Here is a 20,301-nt window from a genome sequence, read left to right as displayed (position 1 = left end):
CTAAGGATTTGGCGATCCTTTTATCCCGGGAAAGCCGGAACCGGCTAGCCATGGTGTTGGCCACCTCTGTCCTCTTGGTGGCGCTGGAAATGCTCTCGAGAGCTTTGTAGAAACTGTCCCACGGTGACTTGGTCTGGACGTCCACTTGTAAAGGCGGGAGGTCTTGAGTGATGTTAAAGTCTACGGACGGCCTCTCCGAATGGCGTCCATCGAGCCCGAAGACTGCCGGCCTAGCTGGTGAGAGGCTGTCGGCCCTCCTCTGGTTTCTTCTCCTGTTCGGTTTGACGAAAAATACGGCGTGTTCGCGCTTCTTCCCTTGGGAGCGCAGTTCGCCGTCCTCTCGGCCCGGCGGGAGGCTCCCTGTTCGGGTGGGCGTCCGCTTCCGGATGTTGAAGTAGATGCTGAGGTTGAAGAAGGTGACGCTGATGAAGGGGGTGAAGAACTCGATGGTGGAGGCGATCATGAGGAAGTACCAGTTGTAGAAGAACTCTGCGTAGCACTCTCTCTCAGGAAGGATGCTGCGCTGGGCAATGTACTCCCAGCTGATGATGGCGGGGCCGTAGAGGAGGAAGGCCGCCACCCACACCATCACCATTTTGACCACCGCATTCCGGGTCATCCCCTTCTGAGCTCGGTAACTGACCTAGGAGAAGAGGTGGGGGAGGGGGAAAAATATATATCAGGCATTTGAATAGGATTGGCCTAATCTATCCCAAAGCGGGAATGCCTAGAGAGGTGCTGTATTGCTTGCCATTTCCATGGGCAAGCGGGGAAGGGTGGTTAAGAAATCAAAATAAATAAATAAATAAATAAATATTTAATCTGTGAGACTGACGTCCCATAGCACTTCGGAGACCAACATGATTATCAGGGTATAGGCATTCGCTGCCACAGGAGGTGGTGGGGGCTACAAGTATGGATGGCTTCAAGAGGGAATTGGATAAACATGTAGAGCAGAGGTCCATCAGTGGCTATTAGCCGCAAGGTATAGATAGGAACTCTCAGTCTGGGGCAAGTGATGCACTGTAGTCTTGGTGCTTGGGGGGAGGTCAACAGTGGGAGGGCTTCTAGTGCCCTGGCCCCACTGCTGGACCTCCTGATGGCACCTGGTATTTCTGGCCACTGTGTGACAGAGTGTTGGACTGGATGGGCCATTGGCCTGACCCGACATTGGCTTCTCTTATGTTCTTATGTTCATTTGAGGCTCAAAGCCCCCTTCATCAGTTACTATCATATCTGGTGAAGGGAACTTTGACTCTTGAAACCTTAGACCCTGATCTATCTCTCTGTCCCTTTATACATACGTACATACATATTGGTGAGTATTTGTGTGTGTCTCTCTCTCTCTGTGTATGTGCTTGCAAGCCTGGAAGTCATAATGAGTTCTGGCGATGCCTAGTGGGGGGCTGGGACATTTCAGAGAGGTGGCCCGTATTACATTCCTCTGCGTCCCGGCCCTGGTATTCCTTGGAGGCCACCCTTCCAATTACTTGCCAGAGTCAGCCCTGCTTAGCTTCCGAGATCTGACAAGATCAAGCTTGCCTGGGCTATCCAGGTCAGGGCAGATGCTGATGATACTGTTGGTCTCTAAGGGGCTACTGGAGTTAAATCTAGCTCTCCTACTGCAGATCAGCATACCTACCCTCTGAAAGTATTTAATCTGTATTTATTGAAATGATTTTTATCAATCTTTCTATTGAAATAGCTCAAGGGAAGCATGCATAAATGCATATATATACAAAAATGATGAATCACCCCTTTCGGAACCAAAAGGCAATGGGGAGTCGCTGAACCAAAACGGATGACGGTTGACAATGACTAAAGAAACAATACACATGAAGAGTCAGCAGCAGGGAAATAAAATTACCCCGTGACAGCAATCAATTCAGTTCACCTACCAGTAGGCAGAATAAAACTGCTTTTGCAGCTCTGTAGATCTCGAAAGCTAAGCAGGGTTGGCCCTGGTTACTATTGGGATGGGAGACCACCAAGGAAGTCTAAGCAGAGGCAGGCAAGTGGCAAACCACCTCTGAATGTCTCTTGCCTTGAAAACCCTACGGGGTTGCCATAAGGATGGCCCTTTTCACCAACATTAAGAAGAGCTGTGTTGCATCACGCCAGTGGTCCCCATCCAGTCCAGCATCTTGTTTCATGTAGCAACTCCTCAGCACCCCCTGCTGCCGCCTTCTAGAAGGGTATTCAGAGGCTTGGTGCCTTCGTGTCTAGTAGCCATTAACATACCTCTCCTCCATGAAATCAGTTTCACCGACTTTTCAAGCTCTCTGTCCTTGTGGCCATCACTACCTCCCCCGGCAGTGAAGTGCACAGCTTAATTGTGTGCGTAAAGTGCCGCCAAGTCACAGCCGACACATGGCGACCCCAGCAAGAGGCTTTTAAGGCAAGTGAGAAGCAGAGGGGGTTTGCCATGGCCTGCCTCTGCAGAGCCTTCCTTGGTGGTCTCCCGTCCAAGTACCGACCTAGTTTAGCTTCCGAGATCTGTCAAGAATTGGGCTATAGCATGCTACTTTCCCTTCCAAAGTTTAATTACTCATTGAGTAAAGAAGTGTTTCCTTTGGTCTGCCTGGAGCCACTTTCCCAACAATTTCATTGGGTGCCCCCGAATCCTACTGTTATAGGAGTGGTGGTGGTGGGGAAGCTCCCTCTATCCACTTTCTCCTCCCTAGACGGGGAAGACAGGTGTCTTTAGGAAGGGAATTCCAAAGTCTGGTGGCCACAGATGAGCATGCCTGGTCCAATGTGACCATCATTCCTGTTCTGTATATACCAACATTCATTCTTGATATTTATGCGCTTCTCCTCCTTTCCATTACTTTGAGATTAGTGGGCAGCAATGCAAGGCAAATAGGTCTGATAGAGGTGCTGGAATTGTCTTAATGGCTGTTGATGCCTCAAAGGCAGGGGTTGCCACTTAACAGGAAGGAAAGCATCACTGCTCTTTGATTGGGCCTAAGATGAAGGGAACATGATGTGAAGAAGAGATTGGATTTATACCCCACCCTTCACTCGGAGCCTCAGAGCGGCTTACACACTCCTTTCCCTTCCCCTCCCCACCACAGACACCCTGTGAGGTAGGTGGGGCTGAGAGAGCTCTCTCGAGAACTGCCCTTTCAAGGACAGCTCTGACAGATCTATGGCTTGCCCAAGGTCATCCAGCAGCTACGAGTGGAGGCATGGGGAATCAAACCCGGTTCTTCCAGATCAGAGTCCGCGCACTTAACCACTACACCAAACTGGCCAAATGTATGTATTTGGGGGGGGGGCTTTCTTCCAGATTGACATAGTCTACTACCATTGGTTCTCATCTTTATAGTGAGCCTCTTTCATCAATGGAGTGGGCTGTGGTTCAGTGGTAGAGCATCTGCTTTGCGTGCAGAAGGTCCCAGGTTCAATCTCTGCCATCTCCAGCTGAAAACATCTCAAGTAAGGAGGGTTTGGGAAACCGCTTGGAAGGCCCTAGCTCGTGCACTTACTGTGTAATCCTGTGTATACTAACTCTGTATTTGAAGAAGTGTGAGTGCACACAAAAACTTACACCCAGAATTAAACTAAGGCCCCAGTCACACGGGCCGGATAACGCGGGGGGGGGGGAGGCATGGCTATTTGCCCCGGCACAGTTTGATCCGCGATTACACGATCAGATGAGCCAGCGGGACACCACGGGTCCGTCCCCCTGTGCCGGCAGGTAAACGAGGGTGGCAATCAACCGACTATCCTGCAGCGTGGCAAAGAAGCGGCACGGCGTGATCACACCAGCAATGGCTAGGCGCCGCTGCCATGACAAACGGGGTCATTTATTTGTTTTTAAGCTGAAACGGCACTTTCGCTTTCCTCTTTGTGCACATACGCCGTTGGGTGCTTGTGCACATCTTGTGGAGACTTGGGGGAAAAAACCTGTTTGTGAAGGGACATGGGCGGACTCCGGATGCCACCACCGGAAACGCGATCAGATGCCAGCCCTTGCCCCGCGGTTTCTGTAAACTAGTACCTCGGAAGTACTAGTTTTTAACTCCGCATCTTTGGTGGGAAGCCTCGGATTCGCCACGGGAGCTCTACGCTTCCCAAATGTTGCGGTGTGATCGCGCCCGGAAAATCCGCCTATCTTCCGTCTCTGTAGCGTGGCTAATGCTGCGTGTGACCGCAGCCTATGTTGGTCTTAGAGGTGCCACTGGACCCAAACTTTGTTCTGTTCCTTCAAACCAACACGGCTACCCACCTGAATCTGCAGTAAGTCTACTTAGAGCTACGTAATGGTGTGAGAAGGACCAACGATCTCATTCTGTATAAGGTCGCTTTCTGTGCTCCCTCCCACAGCCCAAGTGGTTCACAAACAGACAAAAGATGGATATCCCAATATACAGCAGCAAGAACCAAGGTCTGGGGTGTAGGAAAATGCTGGTCACCAGGCCCCCCCTCCTTCCCCCCAACCTCATCCTTGCTTTCTTACAGTTCGTAACCAGGACAAAACAGTCCCAATATATCAGAAACTGAAAATTTGGATGCTGACATCGAAACAGAACAAAATCGAAACATTTACAAATAATTAGAATGAAATATCATACAATCTATACCTGTACCACACCTGTACGTACTGCTTATGAATTCTGTAGGCCGCTGCTAAAACTGGCACACGGCAACATGATCTCTGGATTAGAATCCGATAGGAGCATATTGCTTCTTACAATATTCGAGCAACCTGAAAAATATTTCCTGTCTAGGGCCGAATAAATCTAGCTCGTATTTGATTGTAATACCTGCAACTAAGCAGAATATGTGTGGTCGTATCCGCACAGGCAGACCTCGCTCGGCCATCAGTGTCTTTCTGTAGGGCTCCCCCCCAACACTTCTGAGGGAAGAATATTACAACGGGCCATAGAAAAGGGTGGAATGTCCAGGTTTTGACAAGTATGAAGCTGGGGAGACAATATATTTTTGTTCTAGGTGGTAGCCCCCAACCTGGAGGAAGTGGGGGCTTGGGGCAATGCTGAGGGCCCTACAACTCAGTGCCTGAAGTGGGACTCAGCCCACAAACGTACACTGCTTTGATAAATCAGGTTGGTTTCTGCTGCAGCAGATTAACACAGCTACCCTCATTGGAATCTGCAGTCTTGAGTAGCTGAAGGGAGAGAGACTGACTTATTGAGGCTGGCTGGGTATGACTGGAAAGGGGGGGTGGACTCACGGGAGGTTCAAAACAGGAGGCGGCGTGGGCTGTTGACAGGTATGGAACGGTGGCAGGTGTGCTTTGAAAGGTGGGGGCCCAGGAAGTCCCAGTGTTGATTGTGTATGTGCGGAGAGGTGGGTTTCATGCTAGCTTTAATTAGTTGGCTGATTCCTTCGCCGCAGGTGACGGCACCGGCGAGTTCAAGCAGGCTCTTAAAAATTCAGCGCATCTCTTCCTTCCATAAGTGACTTCTCAGGGCTCTCTTTGTGCCCGAGCACTAATTGCGTGTGGGCAAAAGCGGAGCACTTCAGCAACTTCGTGTTCTGATCTTGTGTGTCTGTCACGGGGCTGGTGCGCGTGTGTATGTGTGGTGTTGGGATATTTCCCAAAGCGATATCAAAGCTGCTCTGCATGTCTCTTGTTATCACAGAGGCTGTGCACATTAAAAGGAAAACGGAGTGGCACTGTGACTCAAAGCAGTGGGGAAAAGAAGAGGAATATAATAAAAAACCAGTTGCTTTCACAGAAGACACCTGAACAAACTTGTCTGCTCAGTAGTCTAAAGTGAACTTGGCATCCATGGAAGCTATGCCCCTCCTCGGGGTTCCCTAAAGGTCATCCAAACCACTTGGGTACTAATGAAATGGGGGGGAGGGTAATTCTGCAATGGTGCTGGCAATAGCCTTTGACCTGGCTAGCCTAGACTAACCTGATCTTGTCGGATCTCAGAAGCTAAGCAGGGTCAGCCCTGGTTAGTATTTGGATGGGAGACCACCAAGGAAGCCCAGGGTTGTGATGCAGAGGCAGGCGATGGCAAACCACTTCTGCCGTTGACCCCACAGGGTCACCATAGGTCAGCTGTGACTTGATGGGGGAAAAAATGACAATGGTACCTTGACCTGGATAGCCCAGGCTAGCCTGATCTCATCTGATCTTGGAAGCTGATCAGAATTGGCCCTGGTTAGTACCTGGACGGGAGACCTCCAAGGAAGTCCGGGGCTGCTACGCAGAGGCAGGCAATAGCAAACCTCCTCTGTTCATCTCTTGCCTGGAAAACCTTAGGAGGGGGCGGGGTCACCATAAGTCAGCTGAGACTTCATGGAATTATAAGAAAACGGTACCAGGATTCACAGAATGTTAATAATTAGATGATTGATAAGGTGTTGGCGTCAATGAAGAAGAAAACACATGCCGGGTGGCTCTCTTAGTATCTGTGCGATGCACAAATACCTACTATCCTTCCTTTGGACACGCGATCAGCCCTTGTCGGAAACAGTGTAGGAGGCTTGGCGTCAGACGTATTGTTCAACAGACTGTAAATTCTCTTACCGCTTTGGTGACTGAGATGAACCTGTCAAAGCTGATCAAGACGATGTTGAAAACCGAGGCCGTGCACACCAGGTAATCCACCACCAACCAGAGCTTGCACAAGCCTTTCCCAAACTTCCATTCCCCCGTCAAGATGTAAGGGATGTAGAGGGGGATGCAAAATCCACCTGTAGACACGGAACGGACAAATCGCCATCAGTCAATTTGTCCCAGCCTATGCCCGGCTTTGATAACGAAGGCATTTTCATACATGCAACTTCTGCTCTACAGATGTAAGCTCACGGTTGGCGCAGTTCCGTGTCCTGTACCAGCGTCTGCACATTTGAGCTGACTTTTAATCTAAACCAGGGGTGTTGAACTCATTTGTTATGAGGGCCGGATCTGACATAAATGAGACTTTGTCGGGCCGGGCCATGTGTGTCATAAAATGTAATGCCAGATAGCAGAGATATAAACTTTATAAAGGACATAGACAAACACAATTTTTTAAAACTTAAAAACATGCTTAAAACATTAGCACTCTTGCAATATTTTATTTATTTAAGTCTCTTATAACTGATACATCTTGCTCTGAATTATTGCATCAAAATCTGGAGACAATGTCTGTGCTGTAGCAGTCTTGAGTATGCTGTTCAGGTATTGCTGCTGCAAACTTACTTATGATTTATTGACATCATTACAGAAATCTCATGGTTAATGCTTTCAGCCTAAGACCCAGAGGAAAACATGAAATGGCTGGGCATTGTGACCTTTAATGCATAAGTTGCTTCATGTGCTAGTCAAGAATGTGTAAAGGGAACATGACACAGACGGAGGGCTATGTGCTTGTCTACAAAACTATAGTCTTCCCCAGAGAAATAACTACAATTCTTATGTGGCAGTGCAAGAATAGAGACAGCAATGTATAGTGGGCAGTATCAGCCTACTATCTGGGAAGCCTAAGTTCAAAATCTCCCATCTACAAAGGAAATGTGCTGGATGAACGTGGTCTGGACACACACTCTCAGCCTAATCTACCTCACTGGCTTGTTGTTATTCCTCATCTAAATAGTTCACATTGCTTTTCTTCTGAGAGAGAATGGATCAGGAGGGCATGAATACAGTGGAAAAGAGGAGGGGAACCCAGTTGCACCCAAGAGAGCCCTGGCATAGCAAGCCCAACAAAACACACACACACACACACTCTCTCTCTAGCACGACAAAAAGCTCATACCTTGAATAAAACTGTGTTGGTCTTGAAGGTGCTCTGTATCTCTCTGGTATAACTGAGGGGACTGAGCAAAGGAAGCTCTGGCTCTTCCCCTCCTTCCCCTTCCAGGAACAAGGAGGGGGAAGAGCCTCAGCCAATGGAAGGAAGATTTGGCTCTGTAGCTCTGCTGTGTGATTGAGAGAGCCTGGTGAAGCAACCTCTCACTCTTCCCCTCCCTCCCTTCCTTTCCCTTCTCTTCCTCCTCAAGGGAGGAGGAGCCCCAGCCAATGGAGGGAAGAGAGGCTTTGCTCTGTAGCTCCTGTGTGATTGAAAGAGCCTGGCAAAGCAAATTATGAGACAGAAGGAGGCAGACAACAGCCAGTTGCTTGCAGGCTGCATACAAGCTCTGTGGGGGCCAGATCCAGCCCACAGACTGCATGCTTGACACCCCTGATCTAAACCACGTAGGTATTTAGCCATGCCCTGTGTACTGGGGTAGATATCTCAAGGATTCTTTAACCTCATGTCTGAGTTAGAGCAAGGAATTTAGCAAGTGGAACTGCTCTTGCTGAAACACAGGGTAAAAAAAAAAAGCAAAACCAGACAGCTATCTGGTGCTCTCTGTATCTGGCTTCTTCATTTGTATAACTGTCTCATTCTTTGAGGGGGGGGGGGGTCCCCTAAAACAGGGTACATAGAAACATGGTGTGTGTGTGTGGAATGAATACCACTTCCTGAGGCCTAAAGCAGGATAGTTTCATAAGAAGTGGTTCCTAGACTTTTTGACGTGGGAGTTACTTCTAAACGTACTGTAAATTTTGGTAATCTACTTGCAAAGATACCTGAAGAAGTGAGCAGTGACTCACGAAACCTCACACCCTGCCACATTTTTTTTTAGTCTTAATAATAATATATTTTATTGTCATTGTACACAGTACAACGAAATTAAAGATGCAATCATTTCAGTGATCTACAGCCATACACATATACACTCACACAACCATTCACAACCATCCCATTCACAACTTTACGGTGCTACTGGAGTCTTGCTCGTTTCTACTGCTACGGACAGACACAGCTACCCATCCTGACCTTTTAAAAATGCTGTTTCATTTAGACCCTGCTTTTCTCCCCAATGGGGACTCAAAAGCAGCTTACCATTCCTCCCTCCTCCGTTTTGTTCCTGAAACAGCAGAGTGAGTGATGGGTCCAAAGTCATCTAGTGATCTTCCACGGTGGAGTGGAAGCTGGAACTCCCAGATCCTGGGTCTACCACTCTAACCACTTGTGACCCACTCACAACTTTTGTATTCTCCCTTTGAGAACTGTGGATGTGTTGCATTGTGGGTGTGAGTGTGTACAAGCTTGTACTGGGCTCAGAGAGATAAGAATATAAGAACATAAGAGACGCCAATGTTGGATCAGGCCAAAGGCCCATCTAGTCCAACACTCTGTCACACAGTGGCCAAAAATACCAGGTGCCATCAGGAGGTCCACCAGTGGGGCCAGGACATTAGAAGCCCTCCCACTGTTAGCCCCCCCAAGTACCAAGAAGACAGAGCATCACTTGCCCCAGAGTCCCTATCTATACCTTGTGGCTAATAGCCACTGATGGACCTCTGCTCCATATGCCTATCTAATTCCCTTTTGAAGCCATCCATGCTTGTAGCCGCCACCACCTCCTGTGGCAGTGAATTCCATGTGTTAATCACTCTTTGGGTGAAGAAGTACTTCCTTTTTATCTGTTCTAATGTGTTGCTCTTACACAAAACAGCAAAAGGAGATGCAGATTGTGGTGTAACTCATGTGGGCCTTAATCTGAAGAAGACAGACTAGCCTCTCAGTTAATAAAGATTAGACCCATAGCCTTCTGCAAGGTGATTTTTGCTAAATCCTCATAGCACTGTTAAATTTCACATCCTTAAGCAGCTGTCGGCTCTGACCTGAATAGCCCAGGCTAGTCTGATCTCGGGCTATTTGGAAACTAAATTGGGTCGGCCCTGGGTAGTATTTGGATAGAAGACCACCAAGGAATACCAGAGTTGTGACGTGGAGAAGAAGAAGAAGAAGAGAAGAGATTGGATTTATACACCGCCCTTCACTACCCAAAGGTGTCTCAGAGTGGCTTACAAACTCCTTTCCCTTCCCCTCCCCACAACAGACACCCTGTGAGGTGGGTGGGGCTGAGAGAACTCTGACACAAACTGCTCTTTTTCAAGGACAGCTGTGCCAGAGCTTGTGACTGACCCAAGGTCACATCAGCAGGTGCAAGTGGAGGAGTGGGGGACTCAAACCCGGTTCTCCCAGATTAGAGTCCGCACACTTAACCACTACACCAAACTGGCTCTGGAGGCAGTCAATGGCAAATCATCTCTGAACATCTCTTGCCTATGCATGGTTAGACTGTCACTGAGTTTGATGTTTTTATTCTGCATCATACTTGACCTGTTGTACTGACTGAGACACTTTGGAACTATTGTTGTTGTTGTTGTTATTTTATGATTCAACTCCTTTTTATTGTTATAAATACACATTGTGGTTATTGTTCTTAAAATAAGACTACATATATATTTTTAACCCTACAGGGTCACCGTTAGTCAGCTGTGACTTGAGGGCAGTTTCCCTCCACCACCAAAGAAGTGTCATGAATGAAGGTCACCTGCTACACTGAAGAGTTAGTTCTACACTCCTCATAAATAGGAACGGGCATATTTTTGTGACCTCCAAATGAGCACCGTGATTCCCTGCCAACTTGACATGACTGTGAAGTGACTCCTCCCCTCCCCTCCCTGGTATATGTATGGGGGAGAAATAAACCCTTTGCTGAAACTATTGTTATTCTGCAAAACACAGACAGACCAACAATAAAGAAGAAGAGGAGGAGGAGGAGGAGGAGATTGAATTCATACCCCGCCCTTCACTTACCAGAAGGAAGTCTCAGAGCAGCTTACGATCTCCTTTCCCCTCCCCTGCCCACAACAGACACCCTGTGAGGTAGGCGGGGCTGAGAGAGCTCTTTTGAGAACTGCTCGTGAGAGAACAGCTCTGAGAGAACTTGTGACTGACCCAAGGTCACGCCAGCAGCTGCCTGTGGAGGAGTAGAGAATCAACCCTGATTCTCCCAGATTAGAGTTCACGCTCTTAAACAAATCGGAGGAGCTTTTCTGGGATAGGTGGGGGGAAATCTATGAATGGTTGAAGATATGTAAGCTATAATAGTATTATATAATGGCTAGTTAAAGACAGATAATGTTAAATACAAATGATCGCCTGGTTATGATTTGTATATGACTGAAAGGAATATGTTTTTAATGAAAACTGAAAATAAATTTATAAAAAAAGAAGAAGAAATATTTCAGTAATTGAGGAGTGTAAGGCTTAACTGAACACAGTACTACTAATTTATCTCCTTACTTTTGGTCATAGTGATCATGAAGATGACAACAGACACCCTGTGAGGTAGGTGGGGCTGAGAGAGCTCTGACAGAAACTGCTCTTTTTCAAGAACAGCTGTGCCAGAGTTATGGCTTGCCCAAGGTCATCCAGCCAGGTGAAAGTGGAGGAGTGGGGAATCAAACCCGGTTCTCCCAGATTAGACTCCGCGCACTTAACCACTACACCAAACTGGCTCAAAGGTCCCTTCATCAGATACAAGTAACATCTGTATTCCTACTGATATCTCACGAAGGGAGCTTTGACTCTTGAAAGCTCATACCCAAAAAATCTTGTGGGTCTCCAATCCAAGGTGCTACTAGACTCGAATCCAGCTGTTCCACAGGGCTATCCTCCAGAACTATCTTGATAGACTGTTGACTCCACTCCCTGGCATATGTATAGGGGAGAAAAGAACCCTTTCCCTGAAACTATTCTTACCCTGCAAAATATGAACAGGCTGACACAATATATAGTCCAGCGGCAGCGTGCGACTTGGTCCCTAAGCCAAAAGAACAGCTAGATTTCAGTCCAGTAGCCCCCTCAGAAACCAATGAGTCTTTCCAGCTTTTAAGAATCAGAGCTCTCTTCATCAGATACAAACAGGAACGACCGTCTTGTTGGTCTCTATTCATATGCTACTGGACTTGACTCAACTACATGGCTACCCACGGTTGAGAGCCAGTTGGGTGTAGTGGTTAGGAGCATGGACTCTAATCTGGAGAACCGGGTTTGATTCCCCACTCCTCCACATGCAGCTGCTGGTGTGACCTTGAGTCAGTCATAAGTTCTCTCAGAGCTGTTCTCTCAAGAGCAGTTCTCAAAAGAGCTCTCTCAGCCCCACCTACCTCACAGGGAGGGGCAGGGAAAGGGGCTTGTAAGCCACTCTGAGACTCCTTCAGGTAGTGAAGGGCGGGGTATAAATCCAATCTGTTCTTCTCTTCTTCTTATGCCTCTCTGAAACAGCCCGGGGAAGCCTCTCTCACCCCAGGATTTCATTTCACGCTTGCTCAGATGTGGCAACCAGCCGGAGGCTTTCACGCTTTACCCAGCAGGTGAGCAACCAGCTCCCGACTGAGCAAACCTGAAAGGGGAGAGAAGGCCTTCCTGCATCCGGATATTGCAACCCATTTAGACGGCCAAAGAAAACAAATGGCAGCTTTTAAGCACTTTGTCATTTGCCTGAAGTCATTTAAGCTTAACGTTTTCCCCAAACCGAGTGGACATTAATAATATTTTCTGCTGTTGATTGTTTATTTAACAGACCCCCCCCAATGCTTTCCCCTCTTATTTGTCCTCACAATACCCCAGCGAGATAAGTCATTATTCACTTTTTACTGATGAGTGAGTGATGCTGGAAGTGACAACCCCCCCCCCACCATCTCTGCCTTAACTAGCTTTCCAGTCCAACTTTTACTTCATATCCTGCCTTAACATAAGAACATAAGAGACGCCAATGTTGGATCAGGCCAAAGGCCCAAACAGTCCAACACTCTGTATCACACAGTGGCCAGAAATACCAGTGCCATCAGGAGGTCCACCAGTGGGGCCAGGACATTAGAAGCCCTCCCACTTTGACCCCCCCCCAAGTACCAAGAAGACAGAGCATCACTTGCCCCAGAGCCCCTATCTATACCTTGTGGCTAATAGCCACTGATGGACCTCTGCTCCATATGCTTATCTAATTCCCTTTTGAAGCCATCCATGCTTGTAGCCGCCACCACTTCCTGTGGCAGTGAATTCCAAGTGTTAATCACTCTTTGGGTGAAGAAGGACTTCCTCTTATCCGTTCTAACCCGACCGCTCAGCAGTTTCATGGAGTGCCCATGAGTTCTTGTATTGTGAGAAAGGGAGAAAAGTACCTCTTTCTCTACCTGCTCTTTCCCATGCATAATCTTATAAACCTCAATCATGTCACCCCTCAGTCGTCGTTTCTCCAAGCTAAAGAGGCCTTAGCGCCTTAACCTTTCCTTAACCTTTGTCCTCAATGGGGAAACAAAGTCGCTCGCGTCATTCTCCTCTCCTCTGTTTTGTCTTCACAACAACCCTGTAAAGCAGGTCAGGCTGAGAATGGATGACTAGGGTCACCCACCAATGCTCCCTCTAAGCTGTGGAGTCCTGTGAGCAAAAATCCTACTTCGTGAGCTAGCGGAATTAAAGTTGTAAGGGAGCGGCTTGGCTGCTGCCTAAATGAGTTTGCTCCAGAGCCACCCTTCCTGAGCTCAGACAATAACGTGTGAGCTGGAGGCTAAGAAACTGCGAACCAGCTCACACTAACTCAGCTTAGAGGGAACACTGGTCACCCAGGAAGCTTCTGTGGTAGAGCGGCGATTCGAACTTGGATTTCCCAGATTCTAGTTCGACACTTTCACCACTACACTGTGCTGGCTCTCCACACTAGCTTTACTAGTGGGTCCAGTTGAACACCTGAACACATGAACCTGCCTTCTACCGAATCAGACCTTTGGTCCATCTGTGGTCTCCTCAGACTGGCAGCAGCTCTCCAGGAACTCAGGCAGGGGACTTTTCACATCACCTCCTACCCGGTCCTTTTAACTGGAGACCAGTGTTCCCTCTAAGCTGAGTTGGTGTGAGCCGGCTCACAGTTTTTTAGCCTCCAGCTGACCTTTGGTCCATCTGTGGTCTCCTCAGACTGGCAGCAGCTCTCCAGGAACTCAGGCAGGGGATTTTTCACATCACCTCCTACCCGGTCCTTTTAACTGGAGACGCCGAGGATTGAACCCGGGACTTCTGCAAACCCTGTGACTCAGATTGAGACTGATATTTCTGCAGGTGCAAGGAATCCCACTAGCAGAGCACATTTCCCTCCCTGCCTCCCACTTCCTGGGGCAGTCCCCCCCTGCCCCCGCAGTCATGTTCCCAGTGGTCTCCTCTCCCCAGGAACATGATGACAGGGGGTGTTTCAGGCTGCTGAGGCCAATGGCAAAATCACGCTTGGGGGTAGTGGTGGAATCCTGGCATCGGTGGAAATGTCTGGTCTTGATCCAACCCATGGATAGTTACCCTTTTCCCATTTAAATCACACTTTTGCCTTGCAGAATTGCTTTACGATTTAGATTGACCTTTTCAAGCATATCATCATTATCGTCCTCATTCAGCTAATGAAAACTAGTTGATCGTAGGCATTAGCCTAAGAGCCAGCAGGGTGTAGTGGTTCAAGTGTTGGAACAGGAGTGGGGAAACCCAGGTTTGAATCCCCAATCTGCCATGGAAGCTGGCTGGGTGACCTTGGGCCAGTCACACACGCTTAGCCTAACCTACCTCACAGGGTTGTTGTGAGGATAAACCAGAGGAGAGGAGATTGATGTAAGCCGTTTTGGGTCCCCACTGGGGACACAGGCAGGAAAGTAAAACAAATGTTAAAAAATAGTGCAAATCTGATAGAACAAAACAAAATTTCTGAAGGGGGAGGCAAGTGTATTGTGTTTGTAGTTAATGCACACACCATGTCCTGGTAGGTTCCATTTCAGAAGAATACTACCTTCCTGTCTGTGTGAGGAAAAGGAATGCCTCTTCTAAGACAGGACCTCACTACCCGTCAACTTCTAAAAATAATTAAACCTTTTTTTTTTTTAAAAAAAAAGAATCTACCGCTTGGTCAAGCAGGGCACCTATTTAACCCATAAAAGTATTTCAGTCAATTAACTGGCTAAATGTTGAACCCTAATTATGGTGAATGAACAGGCTGGGACATCATATCATGGAAGATTGGGAGGTGCCCATTTATTCTTCGGCGTGTCCAATGAAAAGCTTGCCAGGTAGTATGTATATGGGGGAAGATTTCTGTGCCTGTGACTGTGGCGTGGTCTTCCAGCCAGAGCAGACATCACGGCTAGATGGACTGACAGTCTGGCTTGCTACGAGGTAAATTTTCTTCTACACATATAAAGCCCATGTTTTGCGTGCAGAAAGTCCCGGATTCTATCCCTTGCATCCTCAGTAGTATATATGAAGCTGCCTTTTATAATGAATCCAACTGTTGGTCTATTCAAGGTCAGTGTTGTCTGCTCTGACCGGCAGTAGCTCTCTGGGGTCTTAAGCAGAGGTCTTTCATACAGTCTGCTACCCAGGGGTCATTTCCTGCAGGAGTGCACAGGAGCAGAGCTCCGGCAGTAAAGAGCCCAGAGGGCGGGCACATGCAACAAGCCCCACCCCCTGCTACCAGCAGCCCTCAGTCAGAGCAAGAAGCAGCTAGGTAAGTTGCAGAGCCCCCCCGCCCCCCAGTCCAAAACAGTCCACTGGCACCTTTAAGACCAAGTTTTATTCAGGTACAAGCTCTCCCTCCTCTGCGAGGACAGATCTCCATGTTCTCCCCTCCAATAGCTAGCAATCCAAAACAGTCCAGTGGAGCCTGAGCGGTGGGTGTTGCTTTCTGACACACTTCCAGTGATGTCAGGGTGTGTGGCATATGCAAATAAGTTATTCTAATGAGTTATGCTAATGAGCTCCTGCACCTCATTTTCTATGAAATGACCCCTGCTGCTACCTGATCCTTTTAACTGGACACGTATACAAGAAGCTGCCTTATACCGAAACAGACCATGGGTCCATCAGTATTGTCTACTCAGACTGGCAGCGGCTCTCCAGGATCTCAGGCAGAGGTCTTTCACATTACCTACGACATTATCTTTTGAACTGGAGATGGTGGGGATCGAACCTGGGACCTTCTGCATGCTAAGCAGATACTCTAAGCAGGTAGTGCGCAGACTCTAATCTGGGAGAACCGGGTTTGATTCCCCACTCCTCCACTTGCACCTGTCTGGATGACCTTGGGCAAGCCGTAGTTCTGTCAGAGCTGTTCTTGAAAGAGCAGTTTCTGGCAGATCTCTCTCAGCCCCACCTACCTCACAGGGTGTCTGTTGTGGGGAGGGGAAGGGAAAGGAGTTTGTAAGCCGCTCTGAGACTCCGAGTGAAGGGCGGAGTATAAATCCAATCTCCTCCTCCTCCTCTATGACTGATCCACAGCCTCTTCCCCTGGAGGTTGAACCTGGGACCTTTGGCATGAAAGACAACCCCCCCCCCAACACTCGGCAAACAGGGCAGATATTTGTTTGCTAGGAAACCCATGTTGCTACCTTAAGTTTGATCATTAATCAAGATCAGTATAGTCTACTCTGACTGACAGTGGTGTTCTGGGGTCTCAGGTGTGTGTGGGGCTTTCCAATCACTGGCTATCTGGTACTAACTGGAGCTCAAATCTGGGACTCTGCATGCAAAGCAGGTGCTCCACCATGGGCCCACCCCAGACTACTCTCAGCAAAGAGGCCCAATATTCGTTTTATAGAAAATGCATGAAACTGTCTTACATTGCGTCAGATCACTATCGAAACCATTCTGGTGTACTCTGACTGGCAGCGGCACTCGAGAGACTCAGGCAAAGGTCTTCTGCGTCATTTGATCTTGGAACCTTTTCTCTGGAGATGCCAGGGATTGAACCGGGAGCCTTCTGGCCGCCAAGCAAATAACTTACCATGAAGCCACAACCTGTCCCCTTTCAGGTTGTTGGCGGTAAGGATATAAGAGGAGCCCTGCTAGGTCAGACCAGCAGTCCATCTAGCGCCTCATCCTGTTTTATGCAGTATGAACCGGGAGCCTTCTGGCCGCCAAGCAATTAACTTACAATGAAGCCACAGCCTGTCCCCTTTCAGGTTGCTGGCGGTAAGAATATAAGAGGAGTCCTGCTGGGTCAGACCAGCAGTCCTTCTAGCGCCTCATCCTGTTTTATGCAGTAGTAGCCCACCAATTGCCCTGGAGAGGTTGTGGCTCAGTGCCTGAGCAGCTGCTTGGCATGCAGAATGTCCCAGGCTCAAACCCCACCATCTCCAGTTAAAAGTACCAGGTGGTAGGTGAGGTGAAAGACCAACAGATCAGAGCTGCTGCCAGTCTGAGTAGACAATACTGACCTTGATGGACCAGTGGTCGGATTCAACAGAAGGCAGCTTCATGTGTTCAGACAGGTCTTTAGAACCCCCCTTTCTCTGCCGGAAACCCTGGCCAGCTGCAGCCAGCCAGAGTGGGCAACTGCTGAGCTAGCGGAAAGGATGTCTTCTGTGAGCCTCGATCATCTCCTTTGCTGGTAGTAGCTCCCCTTCTCCTTCTCCCGACCCAAGTCCCATTCCTGGGAAGGGAGGTCTACCGGAATCCCCGGAACCCCTCGGCTGTTACTCACCCACCAGCAGATCCGCAATGGCCAAGTTGAGGAAGAAGAAGTTCCCTTGCGTCCGCAGACTTTTGTCCACCACGAAGGCCAAGATCACCAAGGCGTTGCCCAGCACCGTGGTCAGCACCACCAGCCCCATCAGCGCCGCCAGCAGGACCGAGACGGGCGCCGAGAACTGTCCGTGGTGCTGAAAGTGCGGCTCCTCGCCCTCCGCGCATTCATTCCCCGGGAAGGCTGGAGAGCGGCTGGAGACATTGAAGCCCAACAGCTCCACCGACATCGCTGCAGGCGCTGAGAAAAAGGGCTCGGCGTCGACAGGGTGGTGGTGGTGCGTGTGTGTGTGTGTGGGTGGGGGGGGAAGCGGAGGTTTTCTTACACAGGCTTCTCCATCCCTTCGCTGAGAACCGCCGGCGAAAGCCAAGCGAGCTGCTGGAGTTTCCCCCTCGAGCCGCTGGAGTGAGTCACTCCCCCAGTCCCTGAACAACCTCCGCTCCTCACTTTAGTCAGGGACGGCAGGCGCTCGGTGGACGGGAGGGGATTTTACAAAAAGCGAAAGAGGGGATCCAGCGAGATCGACGGGAGAGGAAATCGCCCGGAGGAGAGCTGGCTGTGCTCTCCGCTCAGCATTCCCCTGCAGCCGGGGAGGGGGGCGGGACTCGGCTCAGCCCCTGGAGAGGTGTCCCGTTATTCCCAGAGTAGCCGCTTTTCGGTCTCGGTTCCTTCTCGGAGCTTGCAAGCTCGGCTTCCTGTAAAAGCTTTTTTGTTTGTTTGTTCCAGAGCTTCTGAGAATATATATAAATATATATCGGGGGCCAGGTGCAAAGTGATTCATGTTGTCCACTGAGAAACGCCCCCCAAATGCGCCGGGAGGAACCATGCTGCTTTCTCAGTCAGCGCTGGGGGCGGATGGAGAAGAGGAATGTTTGCTTCTCCGGGAAGTCTTTTGAAAATGGGAATTGGTGTGGTGGAGTGGTAAGGTGAGGGGGACGGAGGAAGAGCTGGCTCTGAACACTCTCCTCTCCCCCTGGAGCCTCGTCTCAGCCCAGCCGACACCACAAGGTTGTTGTGAGGATAAAATGAGTGGGGGTGGGGTAGAAGATCTCATGCGTCATCCTCAAAGGTCCTTGGAGGAAGGATGAGATAAAGATGTAATTAAGGAATCAAAAGCAGCTCTGTGAACAGCCCCTCTGCCGGCCCAACTGGATGTGTGTCTAACATGTTAAGAAGGTAGATTGGGGGTCCCTCTTGCGTCTCAAGGCCAAACGACACTGAACTTAGAAATAAAATCCTGTCAGCCTTTCAGGTGCCAAAAGACTTCTGTGTACTCTTCACATGACACCAGAGATCTGAGATTGGATCTCCCAGCGTTTTTTCCTCTTTTACTTGAAAAAAAACCAAACACACACGTGTGTGGGGGGGCATTTAATCCACCCTCCTCTATTTACATCTCCATTCCCCCCCCCCAAGCTTTTGTTAGCCCCATGGAAGGAAAAGACATGGGGAGGGAAGGCAGTGTTCCCTCTAAGCCGAGTTAGTGTGAGCTAGCTCACAGTTTTTTAGCCTCCGGCTCACACATTTTTTGTCTTCGCTCAGGGAGGATGGCTCCAGAGCAAACTGATTTATGCAGCAGCCAAATTGCTCACTCACAACTTTAATGCCGGGCACTCACAAAGCAGAGTTTTTGCTCACAAGACTCCACAGCTTAGAGGGAGCATTAATGTCCCCATGGAGGGAAACTCCCCATGGAAGGAAAATATCTCCCTATGGAGGGGGAAATACCTCCCTAGGGTGGGGGGAAAAGACATAGCTGATTTAGATGAGTCAGTCTCTCTTGATAAATATAAAGACATTTATTTTCCCAAATGGAGAATGTTTTAACATGTACTGTATGATGAAGGCGGGGTGGATTCTACCCCTACCCTACCACTCCACTAAGCAAAGTTTATTGCTCAGTTTAAATATTTACACCCTATCTTCCTTTGGGGTCAGGTTTGAAGCCTTCTTCCTATCTCAGGCACCAATGGAAGTTGGAAGAAGGTTACTTGGGGGACGGCTGAATCCACCCCAGTTTCACCCTTACTCTTATCATTTAGTGTTGGGTGATAGTGAGATATTGAAAAATGGTATTTAGCAGAGATAAGATAGTCCAGCAGAGCCAGAGCAAAATAATTCAGACTGAGAGTCCATGTGTGATTGAAATATAAAGTTTTTACTAAATTCTAGCATGGGAAGGGTAACTGGGATGAAAATAACAACAGAGCATAATCGGCTACATCTTTACACTATAAAGACAAAACTAGAAGAGAGAGATAATGGCTGCTCTTCTTGTTCTTCAGAACATCAAACAAAGACGGGAAGAGAAGCCATAAAATGGTAATATACCTTGACACTTTAGTCCCAATCAAATTCCTAATCAGGGAGAAAATTCCAGGTCTTTCTACATCTAAAGAACATTGGTTACATGAGAAACATGTGACTTCCTATGAGTAACATAAACAAACATTTAACCCTAGATATACTGAGTGTTTTCAACCTGTAATACCCAACATTTAGGTTGATTGTTTGTTAGCCCACCACATATCTGAGGAAGTGAGCTTATGCTGGAATGAATGATGTTAGTCTCTAAGGGGACACCAGACTCCTGTTTTATGTTACCCCCCACTTGGGTAGAAATGTAGAAAGTGATTTTCAGTACACCAGGATTTTTACCCTAACCTGCATGGTCCAGGCTAGCACAGTCTTGTCAGAGCTTAGAAGGTAAGCAGGGTCAGCCCTGGTTAGTACTTGGATGGGAGACCACCAAATAAGTCAGGGGTCACTACACAAAGGGAGGTACTGTGGTGTATTGGTTAAGTGTTCGGACTCTGATTTGGGAGAACTAGGTTTGATTCCCCACTCCTCCACTTGCAGCTGCTGGGTGACCTTGGACAAGCCATAGTTCTGTCAGAGCTGTTCTTGAAAGAGCAGTCCTCGAAAGAGCTCTCTCAG

At 48.5% G+C, this 20,301-nt stretch overlaps 1 protein-coding gene across 1 annotated transcript in view; it reads right to left on the bottom strand.

Moving 5' to 3' along the window:
* Positions 1–17,593, bottom strand: part of LOC107115501 (histamine H3 receptor-like) — a 17,832-nt gene extending 239 nt beyond the window's left edge. The window contains exons 1-3 of the mRNA XM_015417221.1: positions 17,323–17,593; positions 6,512–6,678; positions 1–643 (exon numbers count right to left, since the gene is read on the bottom strand). The exon at positions 1–643 is cut by the window's left edge and continues 239 nt beyond it. Coding sequence (XP_015272707.1) covers positions 1–643; positions 6,512–6,678; positions 17,323–17,593 — 1,081 coding nt within the window. The remainder of the gene's footprint in view (positions 644–6,511; positions 6,679–17,322) is intronic.
* Positions 17,594–20,301: the final 2,708 nt, after the last annotated feature.

This window comes from Gekko japonicus, unplaced genomic scaffold, assembly GCF_001447785.1.
Source record: "Gekko japonicus isolate JY-2015 unplaced genomic scaffold, Gekko_japonicus_V1.1 scaffold1505, whole genome shotgun sequence".
Taxonomy (NCBI): Eukaryota; Metazoa; Chordata; class Lepidosauria; order Squamata; family Gekkonidae; genus Gekko; species Gekko japonicus.
The sequence above is the reverse complement of the archived record's forward strand: the minus strand, read 5'-3'. Positions and strand labels throughout refer to the sequence as shown.